The 9,114-nt window shown below is 45.4% G+C and overlaps 2 protein-coding genes across 7 annotated transcripts in view; one reads left to right on the forward strand and one right to left on the reverse strand.

Annotated features, from left to right (window-relative positions):
* Nucleotides 1-6,543, forward strand: part of Mms19 (MMS19 homolog, cytosolic iron-sulfur assembly component) — a 36,506-nt gene extending 29,963 nt beyond the window's left edge. For all 5 annotated transcript variants that reach the window (XM_027407305.2, XM_027407306.2, XM_035441833.1 and 2 more), the window contains 12 exons: nucleotides 225-324; nucleotides 989-1,091; nucleotides 1,242-1,310; nucleotides 1,497-1,623; nucleotides 2,328-2,428; nucleotides 2,892-2,948; nucleotides 3,498-3,684; nucleotides 4,562-4,644; nucleotides 4,730-4,894; nucleotides 4,966-5,025; nucleotides 5,973-6,073; nucleotides 6,151-6,543. In XM_027407305.2, coding sequence (XP_027263106.1) covers nucleotides 225-324; nucleotides 989-1,091; nucleotides 1,242-1,310; nucleotides 1,497-1,623; nucleotides 2,328-2,428; nucleotides 2,892-2,948; nucleotides 3,498-3,684; nucleotides 4,562-4,644; nucleotides 4,730-4,894; nucleotides 4,966-5,025; nucleotides 5,973-6,073; nucleotides 6,151-6,178 — 1,181 coding nt within the window. In that variant the 3' untranslated portion in view covers nucleotides 6,179-6,543. The remainder of the gene's footprint in view (nucleotides 1-224; nucleotides 325-988; nucleotides 1,092-1,241; nucleotides 1,311-1,496; nucleotides 1,624-2,327; nucleotides 2,429-2,891; nucleotides 2,949-3,497; nucleotides 3,685-4,561; nucleotides 4,645-4,729; nucleotides 4,895-4,965; nucleotides 5,026-5,972; nucleotides 6,074-6,150) is intronic.
* Nucleotides 6,544-6,691: 148 nt separating this feature from the next.
* The window catches only part of Zdhhc16 (zinc finger DHHC-type palmitoyltransferase 16), an 11,790-nt gene continuing 9,367 nt past the window's right edge, over nucleotides 6,692-9,114 (reverse strand). For both annotated transcript variants that reach the window (XM_027407311.2, XM_027407312.2), the window contains 2 exons: nucleotides 8,775-8,845; nucleotides 6,692-7,401 (listed from right to left, as the gene is read on the reverse strand). In XM_027407311.2, coding sequence (XP_027263112.1) covers nucleotides 7,287-7,401; nucleotides 8,775-8,845 — 186 coding nt within the window. In that variant the 3' untranslated portion in view covers nucleotides 6,692-7,286. The remainder of the gene's footprint in view (nucleotides 7,402-8,774; nucleotides 8,846-9,114) is intronic.

Genomic DNA, 9,114 nt, shown 5'->3' on the forward strand with positions numbered 1-9,114 from the left:
CAAGTTCCAGGCTAGTTAATGCTATATAATGAATGATACCCTGTCTCCAAAGGGAGGGAGGGAGCCCTGAAGTATTAGAGGTTAGAGCGATCTACCAGACTCTGCCTTCCAAGTGCTGAGATTAAAGGGTGTGTGCCACCGCCTCCTGGCCAAATTTGGGTTTCTGAGCCACCGTAGTGGACTTGTGGTTCTGTGGGTATACATGTACAGGTGGTGTTTTGCAGAGAAGGAATCCTCGGTTCTGAGAAAGGTCCTGTTGGAAGATGAGGTCTTAGCTGCCTTGGCATCTGTCATCGGAACTGCCACTACCCACCTGAGCCCTGAGTGAGTATAAGCATATGTGACCTAAACCCCAGGGAGGGAGAGAACATTCTTGGCCAGGAGCCATATGTGGTGCTTTCCCAGCTGTCCTGGAACCTGTATGTAAGTGTGGATGCAGTTGTATAAGTTTGCCGACAAAAGAAAAGGAAGGACCTTTTAAAAGCACCATGGACTGTTGGGATTAATGAATTTTGTTGGTGGCTTATGTTGTTCGGGTCTTTTCTTTTAGTTTATTTGTTTTTGTTTCATGTGTATTAGTGTTTTGCCTGCATGTGTATGTGTGCTGCATTATGTGTTTGTGAGGCCTGATGAAGACAGGTGTCAGATCCTTTGGAACGTAGTTACAACTGTTCTGGGAACCAAACTTGGTCTTCTGCAGGGACAAGTGCTCTTATCCACAGAGCCATCTTTCCAGTCCTGGGATCAATTGGTTTTGTTTGTTTTTGTTTTTGAAGATCACCAGTGGACTGTTGTTTTTTGTTTTGTTTTGTTTTGTTTTGTTTTTAATGCATTGAACGCCTCACAAGATTGTAGGCTAAGAGGATAGGGTTTGATTGTACAAACAATTGTGCCAAATTAACATTTGAATATGTGAATGACCATGGCTCCTGCACACAAATGTCCATATACCCTGTCTCCTTAATGACACCTGCTGCTCTGTCTCCAGGTTAGCTGCCCAGAGTGTCACATGCATCGTGCCTCTCTTCTTAGATGGCAACACCTCCTTTCTACCTGAAAACAGCTTCCCAAGCCGATTCCAGCCATTCCAGGTAATACTCTATTGGTGTAAACTCTGATGGTGTGAGCCTTGGAGTTTACATCCTTCAGACTTGACTTTAGGACTATTCTAGGATGGGCATAGGGACACACGTGCCTACCACTGGTAAGACAGGCTCAACAGAGCTCTTATTCCTTTACAGGATGGCTCCTCTGCGCAGAGGCGACTGGTTGCACTGCTTACTGCTTTTGTCTGCTCCCTGCCACGAAATGTAAGTACACACATTTGAGACTGCAGAACTCAGATGACCTTGGGCTGAGCTTGGCCATAGTCTAAGCTGTCTTTTGTTTCCCCATTTAAAGAAGTTCTCTTCCGTGCTGATCTCTGATGTCACTTTCTATTATTTCTTGGAGTTCAAGTGTCTTCTGGGTCCATTACATGGCCAGGTTTTCTATAGGTGGAAATTCCTCAGCTGAACCAACTCATGCGGGAGCTTCTCGAGCAGAGCTGCTGCCACAGCTGCCCCTTCGCTTCCACTGCCGCTGCCAAGTGCTTTGCGGGACTCCTCAACAAGCAGCCTCCAGGTACTGGGCTGGACCTGGGGCAGGAGTCTCCCTTAGTCACCTAGTGATGAAATCTGTGCAGTTAGTCCTTGTTCTCCTTAAAGGAACTCATCTACTGTCCTCAGACAGTCTTGTCAGAGACTAGAGTTTGGCAGAGCATTTCAGGGTTCAAGCAGAGACTAGAAGGAACAGGTTCAATTCACTTCTGCCATCTTAATCTTACCAAGAATAATTTTTTTTAAAGATTTGTTTGTAAAACAGAAGAGATTGCTCAGTAGTTAGGAGTGTGTCCTGGGTTCTCGTAGCTAGGTCAGAAATCACAGATATCTTTATATGAACCTATGTGCACCATAAGAGTGTCTGGTGTTCATGGAAGCCAGAGGAGGGTGTTGGAGCCCCTGGAATTGAAGTTGTGAACTGCTATGTGGGTTCTGGGAGCCAAATCTTGGTCTTCTGCCAGAGCAACTAGTACTCTCAACTGCTGAGCCATATCTCCAGCCTCCATGGAGTAAGTCTTTATTGGAGTAGACAACTCTCTCCTCCTGTAGCTCAGGATATACCTTGGTGTTGAGAGTGCTGTACCAGACTCTGCTGCTGGCATTCTGTCATTTGATTGCCTTTTTCTAATGGCTTCTCAAATGCTGTGCACATAAATGATTTATATCCTTTGTCATTAAAGAAAAAAGCTACATTGTCATTGTAACATCAAGTACATTCCTTTTTAGGGCAACAGTTGGATGAGTTCCTCCAGCTTGCTGTGGACACAGTGGAGACTGGCCTGGCCTCCGGATCTTCTCGTAATCAGGCTTTTGTACTGCTGCTCTGGGTGAGGAGGTAGTATAGGTCCTGACTAGATACACATAATTGTTTCAAGTTAAATAAAATATTCCTGTTTGCCCCTGTAGTAGTTACTTTTCTACTGCTGTATTAGAACACTATGGTTGACTGAGATAGATTACAAAAGAAAGCATTTAATTGGGTTTACAACTGGTCTCATGATCAGAAGTGAACACACATCTTGATCCAAAATTAGGAGGCAGAGAGACACTGAGAATGACTTGGGTCTTTTGAAATCTCAAAGCCCACCCCTAGTGACATACTTCCTCCAGCAAGGCCACACCTTCTAATCTCTGAACAGCCACCAACTGGGGACCAAGTACTCAAATGCTGAGATTTATGGGGACATCTCATTCAAACCATGAAAGATGCTGAGCCACCACTTGTAACGGGTGTGCCTCAGAGTTCTGGAGTTCGAATGCCAGACTGATTGCTCTTTTCTCTGGCTACAGGTAACCAAGGCTTTAGTCCTCAGATACCATCCTCTCAGTGCCTGCCTTACCACCCGGGTAAGTCCTTTCTGACACGTACTAGGATCTAAACAAGAACTTCCTTTGATCCCATCGCTCTCTTAACTGCTCTTTTTTAAGGATTCATTTATTTTGTCAGACATGGTGGCACATGCCTTCTAATCCTGGCACTCAGGGTTAAAACTGTGAGTTGAGGCCAATCTGGTCTACATAGAGAGTTCCAGGATAGCCAGGGCTACATAGAGAGACCCTGCCTCAAAAGAAAAAAAAAATGTCTTTCTTTTTATTATGTGTGTATTTTATCTGTGTGTACAGACATGCTCCACATGCATGCCTGCTGTCCAAGGAGGGCAGAGGAGATATAGCCAGATACCCTGGAAATGGGGTTGTAGGTGGTTGTAAGACACTTTGTGGGTTCTGGGAACCAAACCCAAGTTCTCTAAATGAATAGCAAGGGCTTTCAACCACTGATCTACCTCTCCAGCCCCTATCTTTTATTCTTGTAAGGCTTTCATCCTCTTGGGTATTTGAGAGTTTTCTTTCTAGCACACTTAGAAGGGTTTTTTGTTTATTTGTTTGTCCTAACAGCTCATGGGCCTCCTCAGTGATCCAGAGCTAGGCCCTGCAGCAGCTGATGGCTTCTCTCTGCTCATGTCTGACTGCACTGATGTGTTGACTCGTGCCGGGCATGCTGATGTTCGAATTATGTTCCGCCAGCGGTTCTTCACAGACAATGTGCCTGCTTTGGTCCAAGGCTTCCATGCTGCTCCCCAAGGTGTCTGAAAGCTGGTCCCCAAATACATGGACCTCTCCTCTTGACCAGTCCCTACAGTAATTTAGGACCCAGAAGCTTTATCCTCAGAGTGGTCTGTACCACAAAGTCACACTTCCATCCCACTTTTTTCTTTGATGGGTGCATCTGAACTATCGTGAGCTCAAGAGGCTTGTTGTTAAACTGTATGTATATACATGTTCATATGAAAGCCAAAAGTCAACATCGGATAACTGTTTATTACATTTTCTTTATTAATTGCATGCCACAATATGTCTGTGGAGGTCTCTCATTCCACCATGTAGGCCTCAAGGATTGAACTCAAATCGTCAGGCTCTTAACAGCAGGTGCTCAAAGAACAACTTGCAAAAGTTAGTTGTACAAAATTGGTTCCAGGAATTGAGCTTAAGTCATAAAGGCAAGAACCTTTACCTAAGGATCTATCTTGCCAGCCCTTACACTTTAACTTTTGAGAGAGGATCTCTCAGTGAACCTAGATTTTGCTGCTTTGCTAGGTCAGCTAGCCAGCAAGCCCCAGGTACTGTCTCCACTCCAAGGCTGGCATTACAGGTGTGCACTTACCTATTTACATGGTTCAGTTCATGTCTGCATGTTGTACAGAAAACACTTTACCACCTAAGCTGTCTTCCCTAGCCTCAACCCCACTTTTCTTTGGACAGGTCTCACAATGTAGCTTGGGCTGGCCTTGAATCCCCCTGCCTCAGAGGCCTGCTGAGTGATGTAACTACAGACTTTACCATACTCACTACTCCTTACTATACGGTGATATACCCGGTTTTAGAGATTGGAGTAGAATTCTCAAACTTTATGTCTAACACATTTTTTCCCCCTGAACATCATCTTTTTCTTTTTTCCCCAGATGTGAAGCCAAATTATCTAAAGGGTCTGTCTCATGTACTCAACAGGCTACCCAAGCCTGTGCTTTTACCAGAGCTGCCCACAGTAAGTCACCCTCAGAAAGGGAGAGGGCTGTTCTCCGAGGGAAGTCCAAGGCCATAATGTGCACCCCATTTCCATTGGTTCTTAGCTCCTTTCCTTGCTGCTGGAGGCACTGTCCTGCCATGACTCCGTGGTCCAGCTTTCCACTCTCAGCTGTCTCCAGCCCCTTCTACTGGAATCACCCCAAATCATGAGTCTTCATATTGATACTCTGGTCACCAAATTCCTGACCCTCAGCTCCAGTCATTCAATGGTGCGTTGAGACCCAGCACATCCTTTAGTGTCTTTCTCCTTTTGTCTGCCCTGACCTCGTTTGTGTTCCAGGCTGTCCGGATTGCTGCTCTGCAGTGTATGCATGCTCTCACTCGCCTACCTGCTCCTGTGGTAAGTCTCAAGAGTCACAAGTGCTTGTTTGAGACAGGGTGGTCTCTGTTGTCCAAGCTGGCCTGACTGGCTATGATCATTCCGTCCCAATTCAGTGTTGGGGTTACAAGTGTGCACTGCCATACCTGGCTGAGTACTTGTTTGCTTTCAAATGAGATTAGCCACACAACTGTGTGTGAGAAGATAGAATTTGGAATCATTGAAGAATAGGGCACATGGAACATATTTAACATGTGAGGACTAGCGTTCAAACCCTCAAATTAAAGGGGGAGGGCATGGCTCCAGAGATGGCTTATTGCTTAAGAGCACGGCTAGTCAGGTGGTAGTGGCACATGCCTTTAATCCCGGACACAGAGGCAAGTGGATCTCTGTCAGTTTGAGGCCAGCCTGGTCTACAGAGCAAGTTCCAGGACAGCCTGCAAAGCTACAGAGAAACACTCAAAAAAAAAAAAAAAAAAAAAAAAAAAAAGAGGTTGGCTATTCTTCTAGAGGACCCAGGTTTGATTCCCCACACTCACATGGCAGCTCACAACCATAGGGAGACACTGTAGCCCCGCCTCCTTGGAACTGCTACAGGTGTGAGGGGAGGTCAGGGGAGGTTCAGGATGACTCATGGGGAATTCTTAAGGGGAGCAGACAGGTGGAGAGCCTTCTCTCTGGCCTCCCTAGCTTGCTGCCTCTGGACACGCTCTAGCTTGTGCTTGGCCAGTATTACTTGAATAAAGATATCTTAACCTGTAACTTCATGTATACACAACCCTTTGTAATGTCAGTCCTAGGGGATCCAATTCCCTTTTCTGGCCTCATGGCACCAGGTGTGCACATGATGCAAATTAAAAAAAAAACCACCTATCCAGATAAAAAACAATTCTTAAAAGTGGTGTCAGAGAAGCAGCATTCCCTATTGTTCAGTTCAGCAAGAGTAAGACTGTCCTCTGACTTCACAGCTACTGCCATACAAATCACAGGTGATCCGGGCCTTAGCCAAACCTCTGGATGACAAGAAGAGACTTGTGCGCAAGGAAGCAGTGTCTGCGAGGGGAGAATGGTAAGCTGTAGACTGAAGGGAGTGATGGGACCAAAGAAAACCTCACAGTAGTGTTACAACACTATTTGTGCCTACAGGTTTCTACTGGGGAGCCCAGGTAGCTGAGCCCTTGGTCCTGGCCTAGACCCTTCTGACAATCTAACCTCCACATACTAACTATTGAGCCATCCTACAAGACAAGAAGACCATTGGCCTGTCTTCCCCATGGATGCAGTACAAATGCTGGGCCTCTCCTGCATGGCTGTGCAAGACACTTAAAGAGTCCTGATTTCTAATGGGTTGTTGAAGAAACTGAGACTTGTATTTGAGGAAAAGACATTGGATCTCGGGGCTTTCCTATATCCCATGTCAGGAAAGGGAACTGTCCTGCTGAAGGTTGAATGAATGCAGTTGAGTGTGACCTTGGGGCCAGTCAGGGATGGTGTTATGTGTGTGCATCTGCCAGTGAATAAAGTTTTTTTTTTTTTTAATGTGTTGATTGACGTGTATTCCCTTTATCTTACATATGCTGTAGTAGCATAGTCAGCAGTCAGAGTCCAGAGAGCTCCTAGCCCTTCAGACTGCAGGGTTTCTTGAGCCCCATCTCCCCCATCACCAAGGCAGGCATAGAAGGTGTGCTTATCTTTACAAATCAAATACCTTTATTTTCATTTTCACTCCTTCCACAGCACATGAGAAATGGCAGTGACCTTGGCAATAGGCTTAATGTCCTTGTCCCATTCAGAAGCCAGAATTTCAACATACCTGATAAATGTTTTCCCAAAGTAAAAGAGATGGTGTCTAGCCCCAGTGCTGTGACTTAGAGGACATGAGAGTCAGCACTGGACAAGGTAGCTGGTTGCCTGACCCCTAGTCTGGGGCTAAAACTTGTTTGCCTGAGTAAAGGGACATCAGTCCTAGGATTTCTCCACAATTAATCTTATTTTGGTTTGTCGAGACAGGGTTTTTCTGCATAATAGTCCTGGCTGTCCTGGAATTCACAGATCTGCCTGTCTCTGCCTCCCGAGGGCTGAGATTAAAGGCAGGTGCCACCATTGCCGGGCTGTATCTTGTTTTGAGGTGGCCAGAAGATTGCTCTTGAGTTGTCCCTAAGTAGTACTCTAAGGCGGGCCTAGTGGCTCTTTATGGTCATGGATTCCAAGAAAAGCTGCCCTTGGAAGCTCTCAAGAGAGAGAGAGACATAACAAGCATCAAACAATGTTCAAGTTGTGGCTCACACAGCCATCACAGAGGCTGAGTGAGCAGTCACCCAAGGAGGAGGGTCCCAACTCATTCCATTCCCATGGGGTAGGTGACTAGAAGGTAACAGCACCCGTGTCAGCCAATGCCTGTGTGAAATGACAGAAAAATGTCTCTTTAGTTCTGATTTCTTGGTTGTCCTACGTGTGCAAGCAAGAATCAAACACAGATGATGAGAGTTCTAATCTCTATCTGAATGTCGGAACTGTATCCCTTGGGGCTCTAAAAGCATATTGAGCATGGTTTCATCTTTTATATAATGAAGCAAAGTTGGAGTTTACTAAGAAAAAGTTTGTTGGGAGGTGGTGCGCACCTTTAATCCTAGCACTTAGGAACAAAGGCAGGCAGATCTCTAGAGTTCCTGGACAGTCCAGGCTACACAGAGAAACCCTGTCTCCAAAAAAAAAAAGGAAAAAAGATTTAAAGAACATTTAATCACAAAAAGAGCATGTGATGTTAGGGAAGTTGTTTCTAGGGGCTGGGGCTTCAGAACAGTTTGCATATACTCTTCTGTAGGTATGGGCTTCTCAATTCAAACCACTTATTTCTGTTCCAAGATTAGGGTGTCACTGTGTAACTTACCGTGGTCTCCTAAGTGCTGCCATGCCCAGCCCCCACCTTTTAAGAAGGCGCTGCAAGCACGGTGGAAGGTGGGAATGTAATGGGGATGAAACGAAGAGAAAGGAGAGTAACTTTCACTCATCTCAATGTGCTGTTAGTTAACTGCCAGGGGCCAGCATGGGCTGAGGGAGACAAGGTCATCAAACTCCTAGTGTTCCCACCTATGACCTTCAAGTGCTGGGATTACAGATGTGCACAATGTGCCTGGCCCATAATGTGCAGTTGGAAAAATGGTTTTGTCTCTTGGACTGAATAGAGCTAGCCTCATACTGCTGTAGGACCTGCAACGTGTAGGTTGCCTCAGTCTCTCACATCTTGAACTCCAGATATTAATGACTACTACATCCTACCTATATGCCCTTCCTAAGAGCTGCTTTCTCAGTACTCTTCTATAGTTGTATTGAACACCTCTCAAACCACAGCAGTTAAGGCTCCTGCAGAGGGTTTGATTCCTAGCAGTCACATGGCAGCTTAAACAATCTACAATTCCAGTCCGAAGGATCCATCCAATGCCCTCTCCTGACCTCCTCAGGCACCAGGCATGCACACTGATGTCTGCATTTATAGTTTTAGCCTTAGGCCCCAATGGTTCATATAAATGGTTATTACTATTCCTGAGGTTATTCCTATTCCTGAGGATGAAGCCTAATTACAAACTCTTCAATGGCACTAGTCACATTCTCTGTTTATGTGGATAGAGCATTTTCCCTGCCATTAGAGTTTGGCTCCACCCTGTACCACAGCACTGTCTTTGCCTTCAGCCAATTAAAATCTCTGGTTCTGGGTATGGACCATCTTCCCCATCACAAAGCTCTGTTGCATAGCAATGCTCTGTCTTTACCTTCCTGTGTCCACACCTAGGAACACCTTCCAGTTGTCCAAGCAGCCATAGTTGTAAGGATTCCTAAATACCTAGAGACAAGAAAAACACATTTCTATAAACATCTTTTACTTAATCTCCTTCTCATCTTAGAGATACGGATACAACACCAGTAATCAAAATTCTAGCTTTTTAAAATGTCTGTCAGCTGGTTGTGATGACACATGCCTCTGATCCCAGCACTCAGCAGGCAGATGGACTATTGTGAGTACAAGGCCAGACTGTCTATGTAGAGTTCCAGGCCAGCTAGGATTAAATGAGACCAGCTTAAAAAGCAACTAAAAAACCTAGGAACTTGTCT

Source organism: Cricetulus griseus, chromosome 3 (genome assembly GCF_003668045.3).
Source record: "Cricetulus griseus strain 17A/GY chromosome 3, alternate assembly CriGri-PICRH-1.0, whole genome shotgun sequence".
Classification (NCBI taxonomy): Eukaryota; Metazoa; Chordata; class Mammalia; order Rodentia; family Cricetidae; genus Cricetulus; species Cricetulus griseus.